We start from the raw sequence: 20730 nt of genomic DNA, 5'->3' as shown, positions 1-20730 counted from the left end.
ATAAAAGTAAATTGGAAAGTTTATTAAAATTAAAAGTCCTATCTGAATAATGAAAGTTTAATTTATACTAGACTGTCCCTTTAAGGCTCCAAGGAGGAGCAACAGACTTAAAGACAGGCCTGATTTTGATCAAGGCCTGACAAAAAAATTGCACATCTTGCACATCCGCAAAATGTTTATGTAGTAAAACTGATAAAGCAGAAATCTGACCCTTCAGGGCACTGACTGACAATCCCTTTTCCAGGCCTTTCTGAAGAAAAGATAAAATTCTAGGAATTAGAATTCTACGCCAAGAGTAGCCCTTGGATTTACACCAAGATATTTATGGCATATCTTATGGTAAATCTATCTAGTAACAGGCTTGCGAGCCTGAATCATGTTATCAATGACCGACTCAGAAAAACCATGCTTAGACAGAATTAAAGGGACAGTCTACACCAGAATTGTTATTGTTTTAAAAGATAGATAATCCCTTTATTACCCATTCCCCAGTTTTACATAACCAACAGTTATATTAATATACTTTTACCCTCTGTGATTATCTTGTATCTAAGCCTCTGCAAACTGCCCCTTTATTTCAGTTATTTTGACAGACTTGCAGTTTAGCCAATCAGTGCCTGCTCCCAGATAACACTCTGCTCGTGCACGTAAAGTTATCTATATGAAATACGTGAACTAACACCCTCTAGTGGTGAAAACCTGTTAAAATGCATTCTGAAAAGAGGTGGCCTTCAAGGTCTAAGAAATTAGCATATGAACCTCCTAGGTTAAGCTTTCAACTAAGAATCCCAAGAGAACAAAGCAAAATTGGTGATAAAAGTAAATTGGAAAATTGTTTAAAATGACATGCTCTATCTGAATTATGAAAGTTTATTTTGGCCTAGACTGTCCCTTTAAGCGTTCAATCTCCAAGCAGTCAGCTTCCGAGAAACGAGATTTAGATGAAGGAAGGGACCATAAATCAGGAGGGGCTATTAGAATCACCGATGCCCTCTCCTGTTTGATACGAGCAATGACTTGTGGAAGGAGAGCAAACAGAGGAAACATGTATGCCAACCTGAAAACCCAAGGAACCGCCAGAGCATCTATCAGAACGGCATGCGGATCTCTTGACCTTGAACCGTACCTTGGAAGCTTGGCGTTCTGAAGGAACGCCATCAGATCTAACTCTGGCACCCCCATTTGAGGACTAAGCTGGAAAACACCTCCGGACAGAGTTCCCACTCCCCGGGATGAAAAGTCTGTCTGCTCAGAAAATCCGCTTCCCAGTTGTCTACTCCTGGAATGTGGATGGCAGATAGACAGCAATTGTGGGTCTCTGCCCACTGAAGAACCTGAGTAACCTCCTCTGAGCATGCACAACGGAGCATTGTCTGAGCATGCACAATGGAGAGCTCTCAAATGGAATTGAGCAAAAGGAATGATGTCCATGGAAGCCACTATCAGACCGATTACCTCCATACATTGAGCCACTGAAAGATAAGCAATAGCCTGAAGAGAGGCAAGAGGAAATTATTTTGTTTTTCCTGACATCTGTCAGAAAAATCATCAATAGAGAATCTATTATGGTTCCTAAGAACACTACTCTTGTAGCAGAGGAAAGTGAGCTTTTTTCCAGATTCACATTCCATCCGTGGGAACGAATAAAAGACAACAATATCTCTGTTTGAAAATTTGCTTGTTGAAAAGATTGCGCCTGAACCAATATGTCGTCCATTTAGGGTGCCACAGCAATTCCACGAGAACAGATCACTGCCAAAAGAGCCCCCAGAACCTTTGAAAAAATTCTGGGAGCCATTGCTAGACCAAATGGAAGGGCCACAAACTGGAAATGTTTATCCAGAAAGACAAATCTCAGGTATATGTGATGGTCCCTGTGAATAGGAACATGAAGATACGCATCCTTTAGGTCTATGGTTATCATGAACTGACCCTCTTGTACTAAAGGAAGAATGAAGTATATAGTCTACATCTTGAATGATAGAACTTTGAGAAACTTGTTTAGACACTTCAAGTCTAGAATGGGACTGAAAGTTCCCTCTTTTTTGGGAACCACAAATAGGTTGGAGTAGAACCCGAGACCCTGTTGCACTGGAACTATCACTCCCAGGGAGGAAAGATGTTGTATACATTTCAAGAACGCCTCTCTCTTTATCTGGTCTGCAGATAATCTTGAGAGATGAAATCTGCCTCTGGAAGGAAAAGTCTTGAATTCAAATTTACTATGTCCACAGTCCAGGGATCTGGGACATCTCGTATCCAGACTTGAGAGAACTGAGAAAGTGTGCCCCCTACCTGATCCGATCCCGGATAGGGGGCAAACCCTTTATGCGGATTTGGAATCAGCTGCAGGTTTCTTTGATTGTTTCTCCTTGTTCCAAGACTGATTGGGTTTCCAAGAAGACTTGGATTGTTCCTGCTTGGAAGAAGAAGGGGGAAGGCTTTCCTCTGAAGTTATGAAAGGAATGAAAATTACTGACGTCCTTTAGGCCTATTCTTATCTTAGAGGTAGAAAAAGACTCTTTTCCACCCGTAATATCAGAGATCATTTCTGCAAAACCGGGTCCAAACAAAGTTTTGTCCTTGTAAGGAATCATCAGAAGCTTGACTTTAGAGGAAACGTCTGCAGACCAGGATTTCAACCATAACGCCCTGCGGGCCAGGACAGCAAAACTAGAAGTTTTAGCTCCTAGTCTAACAACCTGTAAAATGGCATCTGCAATAAAGGAATTGGCCAACTTAAGAGCTTTAATCTTATCTTGAATTTCATCCAAGGAAGTCTCTACTTGAAGAGAATCAGACAAGGCATTGAACCAATAAGATACCGCACTAGTCACGGTGGCAATATACACTGCAGGTTGCCATTGGAGACCTTGATGAACATAAATCTTTTTCAAATAAGCCTCCAGCTTCTTGTCCATCGGATCCCTTAAAAGAGCAGCTATCCTCAATAGGAATAGTGGTTCTCTTAGCCAGAGTGGAAATGGCCCCTTCAACTTTGGGTACAGTATACCAAGAGTCTTTAATGGAGTCCTCGACAGGAAACATTTTCTTAAAAATGGGAGACAGGAAAAAAGACACCCCTGGTTTCTCCCATTCCTGTGAGATAATCTCCCTAGCAGGTTCCGGCACCTCAGAAGTGAAAGATTCATCAATGAAACTTAAGTTTACTAGATTTCTTAGGAGTGACAACGACAGGGGTATCGGAGTAATCTAAAAGTAGCTAAAACCTCCTTTAACAATACACAAAGGTGTTCAAGCTTAAATCTGAAGGATACCACCTCAGACTCAGAAGGAATTATACTGTCCAAATCTGAGATTTCACCCTCAGAAAGTCCCGATGTATCTTCCTCAGACAGCGGAGGTATTATTTTAACAGCATCATCCTGAGAGACATTAGGCTCAAAAATGTTACTTTTATTTTGCAACGTTTTCTTGACACATGAACAAAATTGCATAAGAGCTGCAATTTGTGCATCTAAACATAATAAGCATGAATTCATGAGAGCAGGCTCTTGCTCCATATCAGACATGTTGTGAAACAGTAAATAAACTTGTACAGATAAGTTTCAAAGATTTTAATATTCAATTAAAACAAGCCAAGGGAAAAATACTCTTTAAATTTTATCCCAAATTAGCATTGATCCCCAGCTAAAATTGTGAGAAAAGTTAAGAAAAAACATTTAATAAACATCAAATACACTTCTAAAATACCCCTCAGGCAACCCCACACCTCAATTACTGAGGTGCCTTACCATTACCAATTAAGACTGGATCACCCATAAATGGAGAAAAACTACTTTTTCCTCAGAAACGTTATGAAGTAAAGCCGGTCATGTGACCGCAACTGCCGATCTAAAATTACTGCTGCGACACAGACGCGCACTACTTCCTGGTACACTGAGTACCAGAAATAACCATTTTTTCAAACCTGACAGTTTAAAATGTTGCATCGTTTTATTTTAAAGCAAAGGGGAAATGAATAAGCTGCTGAAATAGAAAATTCAGCCTTACTTTCAGTTTAAACTTGTATTGTTTTATCAAGTAAATATGTGTCAGAAAACAAAGCCTTATAAAAACATTTTACCCTTTCTTTTTAAAAGAGTTTAAATGTTAGTCTCACACATGCTACAGTGCCTGCTTCATGTCCCAGTGTAACTCATACAACAGGATTATCTATGTCCCAATAAAGTGCATGGTCTCCCCAACTGGAAGAAAAAGCACTTACCTGCTCCGCTGTCCGGCATGTAGACAGTTACAAGGTATGAGAGGACACAGTTCCTCACAGAGACCTTTTAAAAGCAAAACACAGTAGCCAACTCTGGCTTTCTAAACTAGGTCAGCAATTGTTATGAAAACGCAGTAAGTACCTCTTTACAAGTTCCTAACTGCTTTAAAGCCACCACTACCCGACTGCAAGGAATGACGTGGAATACGGCTATACCCCAAAACTTGCTTGTAGATTAAATCAAAATTTTTCTTCAGACACCTAAACTTCACCTCCTCCATGCACCGAAGGCAAAGAGAATGACTGGAGGTTGTGGGTAAAGGAGTGATACTTAGCAGTTTAACTGTGGTGCTCTTTGCCTCCTCCTGCTGGCCAGGAGAGATAATTACTCAAGCCGTGGACTCACCATATTTTAGGAAAGAAAACTACATATGTTAAAAAGAGAAAAAACTAAATGATGTCATATGCGGTCATATTTATATTTCTTAGGAGTTCCTATTATGACAGGATGTGAAGGCTTTCAAATGAGTAATTGATATTTAATTGTATCAAATTCCAAACATGAATGTGATACAAATTAATGTAACGGTTAGTGATGTAAGGAGGAGGCGGCACCTAAATTAAGATACATAATATAAAACAGAACAGGGGTGGTGTGTAGAAGCTTCTGACAAAGCTGAGTGATCTGTGAAATGCGTAATGCCACACCCACCTTACGCTACTATGCTGTGTTTTTTAAGTGTACACCAGAGTTCTTAACAGCACATTTGCCCCTTTTTTAAGATTATTTTTAGATACTGGGTTTTAAATAATTTAACTTTACAATCACTTTAATATCACACACTGTTAAGGATATAGAAACCTGAATTACAGACATTATAACGGCTCATCCACTACACTACGTAACGCTGCATATGGAATCCATTTATCCAACTGATTTCGGACTTACGGTACTGACTGTTAAAGACACTGGGGATTGTACACATTTGATGTACTTAGCATACCTAATATGTTTGAGTTTGCTTTGAGTGAGTAGGAACCCCTTGGGGGAGTTCATTTTTTTTCATTCTCTCACATTTTAGAACTTTGGACTATTTATTTGTGGATTTTAATTTCTGTATAGAGCTAAAGTTTCCTTGAGAGCGCAGTTCATATTTATTACATGAATTATATTATGTATACACACACTTATTCATTTTCTTCAACGCAGTAGTAGAAGTTATTTGCCTACTATTTAAGTGGAACAAAAGGGACAGTAAAGTCAAATTTAAATTTTAATGATTCAGATAGAGCAAGTGATTTTAAACCCATATCCAATTTACATCTATTATCTAATTTGCTTTTCTATCTTTGTATCCTTTTTTGATAAGCATGCCTAAGTAGACTCAGGAACAGCAATGCACTACTGGGAGCTAGCTATGGATGAATGGCTGCACATATTTGCCACTGTCATTGGTTCCCTGATGTATTCAACTAGCTCCCTGTAGTGCATTGCTGCTCCTTTAATAAAAGGATATTTTCCATAAATTGTTCATTAATATAAATACTCAGATTTTGAAACGCTGACTCAAGAGGAGAAGTTTTAAATGAAAACAAAATGTGCCACATATGAAATATTATATACTTTCTGTACATAACAATTCCAAATTCCCTTTTTTTAGTATATAAAATGATGTTTATCTCTAAAATAAAACAAACAGTTACTAGAAATGTATTAATGTTGAACCTATTTTGAAGGGTAGATGGACAAACTACATATACCCACCGTAACATCTGTACAACGTTGCAGCTGGTTTTCAAGTTTTTAATATCATCATCTCTGACAGGAGCACATAACTTTGCCATAATATTAATAATATAGCTTCCAAGTTTCTGGATATCAACAGTATTATGTTCAGCTTGTTGTCTTATAAGATCTGCATCCAACACTTCACATATTTGTGTGCGTAGTCTGTTTGTACCCGGAGTTAAGAATGAAAGCAAAATCTGGGGGAAAACATTCAAGAATACTAAATTGTTATACTTTAAATTAAAAATGTTTTTCTGAACACAATGCGGTCAGAGAAACAGTTATATAAAGGAAAAAAAAAAGCAATATTGAAACTAAAACAAATGTGTTGTTAAAAGTTGGTTAAGATTTAGTCGATATCTCCAGAAAGTAAGAAAGTAAAGATAAATTTACCTCTTTAATCTCATCAAAAAGCTTGATGGCATATTCATATTTCGGCGGATCCTCATTCAACTCAGCCTCCAATAAATCCCAAAATGCTTTGTGAACTATTTGCTTTACCCTTCCTTCCAAACTGTAAATAAATGAATGAATATATCATTAGTAGCGTGGCAGCCTATATATAGAAGGAAATCATAATGTGAGCATTTAATTATTCAGACATAATGAGAGTAAGAAATACTTTCTGAATACATTTTTAGTCCAAGTCTGATGTTGTGAGGCTTCTATTGTAAGGTCAGTTTGTGGGAAATGATCAGATTCACACACACTTTTCTTTATTGAGTAACCTGGCATTTATATGTATTAATCATAATACAGGGAGTGCAGAATTATTAGGCAAATGAGTATTTTGACCACATCATCCTCTTTATGCATGTTGTCTTACTCCAAGCTGTATAGGCTCGAAAGTCTACTACCAATTAAGCATATTAGGTGATGTGCATCTCTGTAATGAGAAGGGGTGTGGTCTAATGACATCAACACCCTATATCAGGTGTGCATAATTATTAGGCAACTTCCTTTCCTTTGGCAAAATGGGTCAAAAGAAGGACTTGACAGGCTCAGAAAAGTCAAAAATAGTGAGATATCTTGCAGAGGGATGCAGCACTCTTAAAATTGCAAAGCTTCTGAAGCGTGATCATCGAACAATCAAGCGTTTCATTCAAAATAGTCAACAGGGTCGCAAGAAGCGTGTGGAAAAACCAAGGCGCAAAATAACTGCCCATGAACTGAGAAAAGTCAAGCGTACAGCTGCCAAAATGCCACTTGCCACCAGTTTGGCAATATTTCAGAGCTGCAACATCACTGGAGTGCCCAAAAGCACAAGGTGTGCAATACTCAGAGACATGGCCAAGGTAAGAAAGGCTGAAAGACGACCACCACTGAACAAGACACACCAAGCTGAAACGTCAAGACTGGGCCAAGAAATATCTCAAGACTGATTTTTCTAAGGTTTTATGGACTGATGAAATGAGAGTGAGTCTTGATGGGCCAGATGGATGGGCCCGTGGCTGGATTGGTAAAGGGCAGAGAGCTCCAGTCCGACTCAGACGCCAGCAAGGTGGAGGTGGAGTACTGGTTTGGGCTGGTATCATCAAAGATGAGCTTGTGGGGCCTTTTCGGGTTGAGGATGGAGTCAAGCTCAACTCCCAGTCCTACTGCCAGTTTCCTGAAGACACCTTCTTCAAGCAGTGGTACAGGAAGAAGTCTGCATCCTTCAAGAAAAACATGATTTTCATGCAGGACAATGCTCCATCACACACGTCCAAGTACTCCACAGCGTGGCTGGCAAGAAAGGGTATAAAAGAAGAAAATCTAATGACATGGCCTCCTTGTTCACCTGATCTGAACCCATTGAGAACCTGTGGTCCATCATCAAATGTGAGATTTACAAGGAGGGAAAACAGTACACCTCTCTGAACAGTGTCTGGGAGGCTGTGGTTGCTGCTGCACGCAATGTTGATGGTGAACAGATCAAAACACTGACAGAATCCATGGATGGCAGGCTTTTGAGTGTCCTTGCAAAGAAAGGTGGCTATATTGGTCACTGATTTGTTTTTGTTTTGTTTTTGAATGTCAGAAATGTATATTTGTGAATGTTGAGATGTTATATTGGTTTCACTGGTAAAAATAAATAATTGAAATGGGTATATATTTGTTTTTTGTTAAGTTGCCTAATAATTATGCACAGTAATAGTCACCTGCACACACAGATATCCCCCTAAAATAGCTATAACTAAAAACAAACTAAAAACTACTTCCAAAACTATTCAGCTTTGATATTAATGAGTTTTTGGGGTTCATTGAGAACATGGTTGTTCTTCAATAATAAAATTAATCCTCAAAAATACAACTTGCCTAATAATTCTGCACTCCCTGTATGTGACTGGTGCCATATAGAAGTAATTAGATTTCAGGACATAACTGTTTAAAATACTTAAAGGACATGATGTTTGTTTCTGTGAACTCTGAAAAGAGAGAATCCATGCTTTCAAGTGTCATATATGCCTTCTAGAGATATGGGGTTGAGATAAGTCTTCTGAAAGAACCTCCATCAAACTACTAGCAATAAGGAACAGCCTTTGTCTGTGGACATTTTCTCATTGTGTGCAATGTCATTACTCAATACACCTCAAGAGAACAAGGAAAGAGTTAGATAAGAACAGAAGGAAGACATCATCCATGCAACAGATGTCTCCCAAGTAGTTAGCTAGCTTAAAGGGACAATGCACTGTAAAATTTGTTTCTCCTTAATGTGTTTACAATGATTGGTTATACCAGCTGCAGAGTTTAAAATGTATGGAAAATTGCACCTTTAGGTTTAATTTTGTATATGAAATAGCAATTTCTGCTATTTGAACCCACAAACCAATGAAATATGTTTAGCTAACAGGAAGAGCAGACCTCAATATCATATCTGTCTAATTATTTACATAAGTTCTCATTATCTTCTTTATTACTGCTTACTCAAAGGCAAATGCCTAGGGAGAACAATGTAATTTCAGTACAGGTTGCCCTCGTTTTACAACGGTTCAATTTACACCGTTTCAGAATAACAACCATTTTTTCCAGTCATGTGACTGCTATTGAAAAGCATTGAGAAGCAGAGCATTTATTAAAATAGCCAGTAGGTGGAGCTGTCCGCTTGTGTTGCAGCAAAGCCAAGGAAGCTGAAATTAATCAGTTTAACCAGACCTGAGCTATCGAGCAGATTTCAAAGGAACAAGATCTTCCTGTCTATAAATCAGTCCAGATTGGAATGCAAAGAAAAAAACTGTTTGCAGAAAAATGCAAGTGAAGTCTGTGTTGTGTGATTATTTTATTAGGTTTATAATGCTGTTTAGCAAATGTTTTTGTTCATTTAACTTAGTTTAATTATATATTCTGTGTTGTGTGATTATTTTATTAGGTTTATAATGCTGTTTAGCATTTAAAGTCTTCATTTCAAAGCTAATAATGTATTAAGTGTTACTTATGACAATTTTGAGAGGGGCCTGGAACCTATCTCTCTCACTTCCCATTGACTTACATTATAAACTGGGTTTCAATTTACAACGGTTTCGATTTACAACCATTCCTTCTGGAACCTAACCCCGGCGTAAACTGAGGGCTACCTGTATTTCTCTGTCATAGAACCCTACTGGAAGAATTATTTTATCTCAACCTTCTTGCTTACATGTTATTTTTTTAGCCAGAACCTAAGTCCACAAATGTTCAATATAGGTGTGGCAATAGGCAAAATCAACTACTTAAAATTAGCAATAGGCAAAATCAACTACTTAAAATTAGAAAATGAAGGTGAAGGAGCTATTTCTTAACACTTTAATACACTCCAGTAGGTAAAATAGAAACACATTAAAAGGGAGAAAATATAAGGAGTACGCTGTCCCTTTAAACTCATTTTCTGTTAGGAAGAGCTGATACAAACCTAACTATTTAAACCAAGCATTGACAATTTGTTAGCCCTATCTGCTGTCACAAATCTAATAAACAACAAAATACAAAAAAATGAAACAAACAAGTATCAACTACTACTTGTTAAAGTGTGACCAAGGCTGCACCACTATGAGTTAAAAAACTCCAGTAGGGTTCCAAGTGACCATATTTTATTAAGTGATAAAAAAACACAATAGAAAGGTATGTGAGAGCGCAAAAAAATTGCTAAGGAAACACAGCTCCTAGACAGTTCCAAGAACAAAACCTAGGCACTTAGTGCAATAAGCATGTACCAGGTAAATATAAAGTGTTTATAATGTTAAGAGGCCACCACGGCATAGACTCCTCCTGAGTGTACTCAGAGTTTCGGTAATTATAGGTTACAGAAGATACTCACTACACAAACACTCAGTCAGTCACAACCAACTCACTTAGTTACGGCTCTATCCTTGCTTGTAAGTGGAGCCTCTCCGGATAAGCCGTGCTTCCTAGTTGGAACAGTAGACAAAGTTTCCATAGGACTCAGAATCCTTCAATCATCACCTCCCAAGTTGGTAAGTGTAGTGTTGTGACAAGGATGGCATTTTGCCCCTCCCAGAAGACTATGGCCCCTGCTTACTAACTAGCGATGATTGAAGGATTCTGGAAACTTTGCCTACTGTTCCAACTAAAAGGCGTGGCTTATCCAGAGAAGCTCCGCTCACAGGCAACAGAAACTAGTATGACTTTCTGAACTATTTTACACATTTTATTTCTGCACTCACCCTCTCTAGACAAAGATGCTTTTTATTTCTTTTATAACTCTGTCTAGTTATCTTTTTTAAATTTCCTTATGCCCACCTGCCATCATTATTACAGATACTGCTGAACTTGCACTATTCCTTTATCGACATAGCCCTCTTGCGGTTCTCTGCCCCTTTATCACTCTCTGCTTTTGGAGAAACAAGGCTCAGTTTTACATCCCAGTAAGTTCTCTGGGAAAGAGCTCTCTAACTTTCCGGATTTATCTAACACTGCTAAGTTCTATTTTCCTTGCAGTCTACATTTATCCCTAAGGTTCAGGTGATGTGAAAGTCAACAACATGTCACTGATGACAATTAGGGACAAATATAAATGGGCCTTGTGGCGGGTCTCTGTATCACAAACTGGGTATACCCGCTAAAGTCAGCTTCGTCCCACCAAACGCCAACCCATGAACCTCCACTTGATACCTTCCGCTATTAGAGTAACGGAGGCTGCAAGATGTTATAGCTACCCCCAAGAACATTAGCCAAGACTGAATGCTTGAGGGTCAAAATAGGAACTGCTTTATTGCACAGAAAACACAGCTTTTATACATTTCCAACAAAGGGGAGTAGTTACCTTACCACATAATCAATAGAAACAAATATTATACAATGACAAACATCAGACAATAGTTAGTTAAACAAGATTCTAATCACATCCTGACTTACAAAAGGACAATGGATGACTCACACAATAACAGAAAGACACTTCACACCTAGACTAGGTAACAAAAGGGGGTCCCAGCATTAGAGCAGGAGATTTCAATTAGCTCAAACATTCTGAGTCGGGGGGGGGGGGTTGTGGCAGCAGACAATGCTGGATTGGGCTGTCACCTTATACTCCAACAAAACACAGGAATCTTCAGGGCCCTTCAGTTCTCAGAGTCTCTGGGAATTCATGGAAATGGTGTAAACCTCAATCCAGGGTAAAAGTACTCCAAATGCACCATGGACACCCGCCTCCCAAATCATAGAATCCCCTCAAGTTCCAGGGTCCATAGTCGGTGGGGAGGAGGCTGGCCTGCATTCCTCTCCGAGTACAAAAGTGTACAAAAGTAACGGAAGCTTCCGTTACATTTCTTCCCCCCACCTAGGGTAGACTAACCAGGTACCACAGACCACCCACTGGTTTGGACCTGTGTTAGTCGGATGGCCCAGCCCAAAACTTTATTCCATTTTTGTTTATGGCCACTGGGGAGTGAGAATGCTGATCTCCTCTTCCTGCAACACACTAAGCTGCTGGGGAGAGATGTTGGCTACCTCCTCTCCCTGGAACTAGCTCTGCCGCTGTGGAGAGAGGTCAGCTACCTCCTCTCCCTGGAACTGGTTCTCCTGTTGTGGGGAGAGGTCGGCTACAGCCTCTCCCTGGAAACCGCTCTGTCGCTGGGGAGAGAGGTCAGCTACCTCCTCTCCCTGGAACTCACTCTGCTGCTGTGGAGAGAGGTTGGCTACCTCCTCTCCCTGGCTTCCAGGAGCTGCTGCAGGTGCTGGGCAGAGGCCAGGGGTGCTCTGCCCTGTGGCCATCTCTTCTGCTGGAGGCTCACCGGTCTGTGAAAAGTCTATTAAATTATCAATCTCTAGAGCCTGTGGCTGCATAGAGAAATCGACTGCCTCCTCTCCCTGGGACTCCAGAGATATCACAGGTGCTGGACAGAGTCCATTGGTGCCCTGCCCTGTTACCAGCACTTCTAGTGGTGTGGCAAGCTCAGGGCCAGGCTGCTGATCGTGGTCTAGCAGCTCATTACCGGTTGCCACTCCTCTGAGGAAAAGTCCAATAAATCCTTGATCGCTGCACCATAGCCCTCTGCAGGCTCTGAGGCATGCTGCTGAACGAGATCTAACAGCCTTTTATATGCCTTTTCTAGCTCCCACTCGTGTGCAGCTAGGTAATCAAGATCATCCCTCAGCCTGGGTACTTTTGTAAGGTTCAGACTCAGCTCTCTGTGTTCCAGTATGTCCTCCTGATGCCAATCTGCTGTACTCCCGCAGTGGGGGTCCTGTGTGAGACTTTCAAATAGCAATCCTGGGCCGCAGTAGTCATAGCCCTCTGTAGGACCATCCGTCTCCATCTCCGGACACACCTGGGCCGCATACCACCGCAGTGCCCAGTACCCTTCATCCACCTCCATCTCTGTCTGGACCAACCCGTCCAATTCGGCCATCCATTCCTCCCAGGGCTGCTTTCCCAGGAACGGCATTCATAGATCCATCTGGAGCCAGTATTGCTGCTCTGGAGTAGGAAGGGACTTCCCCTGGTAGTCCTGTTCAAACTGGAGAGCCTTGTTCCAGAGTTTCCGTCGAACCATATCCTTCCAGGCCAGTTTGCCCTCTGCCAAACAGACAGACAGGGTCATCAAACTGGGCCAGTGCTGCCTGCAATCTCCACTGGAATTCAGCTGCCATTTCTATCGAGGTCCCACTGGTAGTTTGGAACTGCTCCGTAAGGAGGAGCGGGTCTCGGTACCTCAGACTGGGTATACCCGCTAAAGTCAGCTTCCTCCCACCAAACACCAACCCATGAACCTCCACTGGATACCTTCCGCTTTTAGAGTAACGGCCGCTGCAAGTTGTTATAGCTACCCCCAAGAACATTAGCCAAGACTGAATGCTTGAGGGTCAAAATAGGAACTGCTTTATTGCACAGAAAACACAGCTTTTATACATTTTCAACAAAGGGGGGTATTTACCTTACCACATAATCAATAGAAACAAATATTATACAATGAGACAAACATCAGACAATGGTTAGTTAAACAAGATTCTAATCACATCCTGACTTACAAAAGGACAATGGATGACTCACACAATAACAGAAAGACACTTCACACCTAGACTAGACAACAACAGGGGGTCCCAGCATTAGAGCAGGAGATTTCAATTAGCTCAAACATTCAGAGTCTGGGGGAGGGGTTGCAGCAGACAATGCTGGATTGGGCTGTCACCTTATACTCCAACAAAACACAGGAATCTTCAGGGCCCTTCAGTTCTCAGAGTCAAGTTCCAGGGTCCATAGTCGGTGGGGAGGAGGCTGGCCTGCATTCCTCTCCAAGTACAAAAGTAACGGAAGCTTCCGTTACAGGCCTCTGCTAAACTCATCTTCCTTACATGTAGCTCAAAAGCTGTATTTTTTTAGTCTTCCTTTTAGCTTCCCTTATGGTCAGTATTGTAGATATTATTTTTGAGGCTAACATAGCTGTCAGCAACAATGCTCTCTTTTACATTTCTGTCTTGCAAACATTCCAGCACCAGCCCAAGACCTACTTCTCTCCTCATTATTACTTCCTTAAATTCTTGCTTACAGATCTATCAACATCAACTAATCAGAGATGCACACAACCTACATTAACATGTTTATTTGCTCCCTTCAGCTCCCTAACAGTTTGTCTTAACAGTTGTGCACTTATGTTTTCCAGTATTTAAGCCCACAAGCTCATTGTCTAGCAGGTAATATTGTATAAAAGTAGTATACATCAGATCGTACCTCACAAGCAGGTCTGTCTATCACCTTACAGCTGGCACAATTGCTTTTTTGTGACTAGTATGGTATTCTACAATCATATATTTATTGTTATAACCCTAAAGAGTACATTATTTTATAAAGAAATGCCTATTCATAATTCTCACAGCCAATTAGTCTGTTCTAACACAATCAGTAGGACAAACTGAATGCTACTAATAACAAAATTTAGAAACTGGATATGAACAGTGCAAAAGAACTTACCATGCTGTTCATGGGAAAAGTGTTTGTATAGTAAGCAGCATCAGTTACATGTTTCTTGACAACTTTAAAACATTTGAATGTGTTCAATTTTTGTATAGTAATGATGTAAAGTATAAATAAATCAAACCAATTAAAGATACAATATGGATGACACTTCCCTTAGGATTATGCAGCTCGCCAGAAGTCTCTCCCCCGACTCTATCAAAAGATGCAAATATGTAGAATGGCGGTGCTTCTGCCCCTCTTTTAAAATTTTCTTTGGCCTCAATATGACTCTCAAAAACCTAAAAGGTCACAATAGTGAAGTACTGACGAAACACCATGTATACTAAGTGGAAAGTACTTGCAAGATATTTTGAATTGTCTGATGCATGTGTTTTGTCATCAAACAAGATTGATTTCTGAAGACAGGATGTAATAAAATGTAGTTTAATAAAAAAACAAAAAAAACTTTAAAATACAATAAAAAAGTTTATCTTCAGCTTAATTTGTCGGCATCTCTACGCGTTTCAACAAAAATTGACTCTCTCAAGAGCAAGTCTGTATTACCAAATAGCTGAATGTACAGACAATATGTGGCGTATGATCGGTACTTCACTATTGTGACCTTTTGTTTTTTTGAGGCATTTTGAGGCCAAAGAAAATCGAGAAGAGGGTCAAAAGCGCTGCCCCATTCTACATATTTGTATCTAATGGTGTAAAGTGCATAATTTATTTCTGCATTATCAATTACAACCATACCTGTTTTCAGGAGGGTCTATACTATCCAGGTGAAAGTTTTCATTCACGACAATTTCATGGGCCAGCACTAAATTAGACATGTTTCTTGTAGTCGCCATCACTTCATCCAAAGTCACAGATTTTGGTGGACTTGCTGGAGAGAAAAATAAAAATTTGCTCTTTAGAATGAAAAATCTAAAAAGTTTTAATATAAAATAATGGTAAAAATAATCACTGCTTCAAATCCCTGGGTCTATCTTAGTAATTTATTTTGTAGATATAGGCATCTACTCACAGGTTGGGCAAGTGAATACATTTTTAAGTGTCAGCACAATGTACGAGTGAGAGTGTAACAAAATGAAAATAATTATAGCAACTAATAAAAGGGATTTACACCTTGTGCAATCTCTCTCAAATCTTGTGTATTTAAATAATTGCACAAAACTGAGACTTAAAGGGACATGAAACCCACATTTGTTCTTTCATGATTTAGAAAGAGCATGCATTTTTAAACAACTTTCTAATTTACTTCTATTATCTAATTTGTTTTATTCTCTTGATATTCTTTGCTGAAAAGCATATCTAGATAGGCTCAGTAGCTGCTGATTGGTTCCTGCACATAGAAGCCTGGGGTGATTGGCTCACCCATGTGCATTGCTTTTTCTTCAACTAAGAATATCTAAAAAATGAAGCAAAATAAATAATAGAAGTAAATTGTAATGCTGTTTAAATTTGTATGTTCTATCTGAATCATGAAAGAAAATTTTAGGGTTTAGTGTCCCTTTAACCCCTTAATGACAACTGACGTACCAGGTACGTCATGCATTAACAAGCAGTTAATGACAATGGACATACCTGGTACGTCAGTTGTCTAACAGAGTGCTGGAAGTGATCACAATCACTTCCAGCAGCTCTGAGGGTATTGCAGTGAAGCCTCGATATGGAGGCATCCTGCAATACCCCTTTACAAGCCTCCGATGCAGAGAGAGCCACTCTGTGGCCCTCTCTGCACCGGTAGTGATGGTGCCGATGGTGCCTTTGTCCGGTGGGAGGAAGGAGCGTGTGCACGTTGGTGCGCGTGCGCGCATTAGCCACAATGACACCAATGAAGGAAGGGGGGGGGAAAAAAAAGTAAAAAAAAAAGTTTTTTTTACATATAAAAGGATCTGGGAGGGGGAGGGGGTGGGGGTATTGTGGGGGGGCTGCTACACTACAGAAATAATTAAACATACAAATAAAAGTTATAAATAAAATTTAAATAGTTTGTGGGGCCAAACTGGGTACTGGCAGACAGCTGCCAGTACCCAAGATGGCGGTAATTAGGTAGGGGAGAGGGTTAGAGAGCTGGAGGGGGGGATCAGGGAGGTTGGTGCTAAGGCAGGGGTCCATCACAACTAAAATATTTTATAATTTTTATTTAAAAAAAAAAAACTCTTTTATTTAGTACTGGCAGACTTTCTGCCAGTACTTAAGATGGCGGTAACAATTGTGGGGTGGGGGAGGGAAGAGAGCTGTTTGGGAGGGATCAGGGGGTGGGATGTGTCAGGTGGGAGGCTGATCTCTAAAATTAACTCTGCAAGCTCCCTACAAGCTACCTAATTTAACCCCTTCACTGCTGGGCATAATTCACGTGTGGTGCGCAGCAGCATTTAGCGGCCTTCTAATTACCAAAAAGCAACGCCAAAGCCATATAAGTCTGCTATTTCTGAACAAAGGGTATCCCAGAGAAGCTTTTAAAACAATTTCTGCCATAATAGCACAAGCTGTTTGTAAATAATTTCAGTGAGAAACCTAAAATTGTGAAAAATGTAAAGTTTTTTTTTTATTTGCTCGCATTTGGTGGTGAAATGGTGGCATAAAATATACCAAAATGGGCCTAGATCAATACTTGGGGTTGTCTACTACACTACACTAAAGCTAAAATTAACCCTACAAGCTCCCTAATTAACCCCTTCACTCCTGGGCATAAAACATGTGTGGTGCGCAGCGGCATTTAGCGGCCTTCTAATTACCAAAAAGCAACCACAAAGCCATATGAGTCTGTTATTTCTGAAAAAGGGGATCCCAGAGAAGCAATTACAACCATTTGCGTCATAATTGCAGAAGCTGTTTGTAAATAATTTCAGTGGGAAACCTAAAGTTTTTGTCAAAATTTGTGAAAAAGTGAACTTTTTTTTTTTTTATCGCATTTGGCGGTGAAATGGTGGCATGAAATATACCAAAATGGGCCTAGATCAATACTTTGGGATGTCTTCTAAAACAAAATATATACATGTCAAGGGATATTCAGGTATTCCTGACAGATATCAGGGTTCCAAAGTAACTAGCGCCCATTTTGAAAAAAAGTGGTTTGGAAATAGCAAAGTGCTACTTGTATTTATTGCCCCATAAATTGCAAAAAAAGCAAAGAACATGTAAACATTGGGTATTTCTAAACTCAGGACAAAATTTATAAACTATTTAGCATGGGTGTTTTTTGGTGGTTGTAGATGTGTAACAGATTTTGGGGGTCAAAGTTAGAAAAAGTGTGTATTTTCCATTTTTTCCTCATATTTTATCTTTTTTTTTTTAGTAAATTATAAGATATGATGAAAATAATGGTATCTTTAGAAAGTCCATTTAATGACGAGAAAAACGGTATATAATATGTGTGGGTACAGTAAACGAGTAAGAGGAAAATTACAGCTAAACGCAAACACTGCAGAAATGTAAAAATAGCCATTGTCATTATGGGTAAGAAAATTGAAAAATGGTCCGGTCATTAAGGGGTTAAGGGACAGTAAAGTAAAAATTAAAACATTCATGATTTAGATACAGCTTGCCATTTTAAACAACTTTCAAAATGTATTTCTAGTATCAAATTTGCTTTGTTTACACCTTTGCTGAAGAGTAAACATAGGTAGGCTCATTGGAACTCAGCAGTGTATACGTTTCATTTTGACAGTAGTGTTTGTAACAATGTATAACTGCTACAATGTTGCAAAACACTGCTGTCATAGAGCTCTAAAGACAAGTGCACACTCCTGAGTTCCTATGAGCCTACCTATGTTTACTCTTCAACAAATGATATCAAAAGAACAAAGCAAATGTAATAAAACATTTACCTGATAAATTCTTTACTTTGGAAATTATGATGGTCCACATTCATCTATAACATATGCAATATATTTCCCACCACTAGGTGGAGGTCAAGAACCCATTCAAGAGCTTAAAATCCCATTCCACCTCTGTCTAAGGTTAATGTATAGCCGAGTAGAGAATAAAAAACAAACGCCTAGATTTAGAGTTCTGAGGCCAAAGGGGTGCGTTAGCTACGCATGCTTTTTTCTGGCCGCACCTTTTAAATACCGCTTGTATTGAGAGTTCACAGAATGGCTGCGTTAGGCTCCAAAAAAGGAGCGTAGAGCATATTTAAGGCAACTTCAACTCTCGATACCAGCGGTGCTTACGGACGCAGCCAGCTTCAAAAACGTGCTCGTGCACGATTCCCCCATAGAAAACAATGGGGCTGTTTGAGCTGAAAAAAAACCTAAGACCTGCAAAAAAGCCGCGTTCAGCTCCTAACGCAGCCCCATTGTTTGCTATGGGGAAACACTTCCTACGTCTGCACCTAACAGTCTGCACCTAACACTCTAACATGTACCCCGAGTCTAAACACCCCTAACCTTACACTTATTAACCCCTATTCTGCTTCCCCCGCTATCGCTGACCCCTGCATATTATTATTAACCCCTAATCTGCCGCTCCGTAAACCGCCGCTACTTACATTATCCCTATGTACCCCTAATCTGCTGCCCCTAACACCGCCGACCCCTATATTATATTTATTAACCCCTAATCTGCCCCCCACAACGTCGCCTCCACCTGCCTACACTTATTAACCCCTAATCTGCCGAGCGGACCGCACCGCTATTATAATAAAGTTATTAACCCCTAATCCTCCTCACTAACCCTATAATAAATAGTATTAACCCCTAATCTGCCCTACCTAACATCGCCGACACCTAACTTCAAACATTAACCCCTAATCTGCCGACTGGAGCTCACCGCTATTCTAATAAATGTATTAACCCCTAAAGCTAAGTCTAACCCTAACACTAACACCCCCCTAAATTAAATATAATTTAAATCTAACGAAATTAATTAACTCTTATTAAATAAATTATTCCTATTTAAAGCTAAATACTTACCTGTAAAATAAACCCTAATATAGCTACAATATAAATTATAATTATATTATAGCTATTTTAGGATTAATATTTATTTTACAGGCAACTTTGTATTTATTTTAACCAGGTACAATAGCTATTAAATAGTTAATAACTATTTAATAGCTAAAATAGTTAAAATAATTACAAATTTACCTGTAAAATAAATCCTAACCTAAGTTACAATTAAACCTAACACTACACTATCAATAAATTAATTAAATAAAATACCTACAATTACCTACAATTAAACCTAACACTACACTATCAATAAATTAAATACAATATCTACAAATAAATACAATGAAATAAACTAACTAAAGTACAAAAAATAAAAAAGAACTAAGTTACAAAAAATAAAAAAATATTTACAAACATCAGAAAAATATTACAACAATTTTAAACGAATTACACCTACTCTAAGCCCCCTAATAAAATAACAAAGCCCCCCAAAATAAAAAAATGCCCTACCCTATTCTAAATGAAAAAAGTTCAAAGCTCTTTTACCTGTAAAAAAATTCAGCTCTTTTGCCTGTAAAAAAACCCACATACAATACCCCCCCCCAACATTACAATCCACCACCCACATACCCCTAATCTAACCCAAACCCCCCTTAAATAAACCTAACACTAAGCCCCTGAAGATCTTCCTACCTTATCTTCACCATACCAGGTTCACCGATCGGTCCTCGGAAGTCTTGATCCAAGCCTCGGAAGTGTTGATCCAAGCCCAAGCGGGGGGCTGAAGAGTGACGTCCATCCTCGGGCTGAAGTCTGGATCCAAGCGGCGACTGAAGAACTCCATCATCGGGATGAAGTCTTCTATCAAGCAGCATCTTCAATCTTCTTTCTTCCGGAGCCAACATCTTCCAGCCGACGCGGAACATCCTCTTCTCCCGACGCCTACTCGCCGAATGACGGTTCCTTTAAATGACGTCATCCAAGATGGCGTCCGTCGAATTCCGATTGGCTGATAGGATTCTATCAGCCAATCGGAATTAAGGTAGGAAAATTCTGATTGGCTGATGGAATCAGCCAATCAGATTGAGCTCGCATTCTATTGGCTGATCGGAACAGCCAATAGAATGCGAGCTCAATCTGATTGTCCTACCTTAATTCCGATTGGCTGATAGAATCCTATCAGCCAATTGGAATTCGACAGACGCCATCTTGGATGACGTCATTTAAAGGAACCGTCATTCGGCGAGTAGGCGTCGGGAGAAGAGGATGTTCCGCGTCGGCTGGAAGATGATGGCTCCGGAAGAAAGAAGATTGAAGATGCTGCTTGATAGAAGACTTCATCCCGATGATGGACTTCCGACTTCAGCCCGATGATGGATTTCTTCAGTCGCCGCTTGGATCCAGACTTCAGCCCGAGGATGGACGTCACTCTTCAGCCCCC

At 39.7% G+C, this 20730-nt stretch overlaps 1 protein-coding gene across 2 annotated transcripts in view; it reads right to left on the bottom strand.

Moving 5' to 3' along the window:
• Positions 1–20730, bottom strand: part of TCP11L2 (t-complex 11 like 2) — a 113333-nt gene that overhangs the window by 75270 nt on the left and 17333 nt on the right. For both annotated transcript variants that reach the window (XM_053717005.1, XM_053717006.1), the window contains 3 exons: positions 15142–15274; positions 6411–6531; positions 5994–6214 (listed from right to left, as the gene is read on the bottom strand). In XM_053717005.1, the coding sequence (XP_053572980.1) occupies positions 5994–6214; positions 6411–6531; positions 15142–15274 (475 nt within the window). The remainder of the gene's footprint in view (positions 1–5993; positions 6215–6410; positions 6532–15141; positions 15275–20730) is intronic.

The sequence above is a fragment of the Bombina bombina genome, chromosome 6 (assembly GCF_027579735.1).
Source record: "Bombina bombina isolate aBomBom1 chromosome 6, aBomBom1.pri, whole genome shotgun sequence".
NCBI lineage: Eukaryota > Metazoa > Chordata > Amphibia > Anura > Bombinatoridae > Bombina > Bombina bombina.
This window is presented reverse-complemented; position numbering and strand designations above follow the sequence as displayed.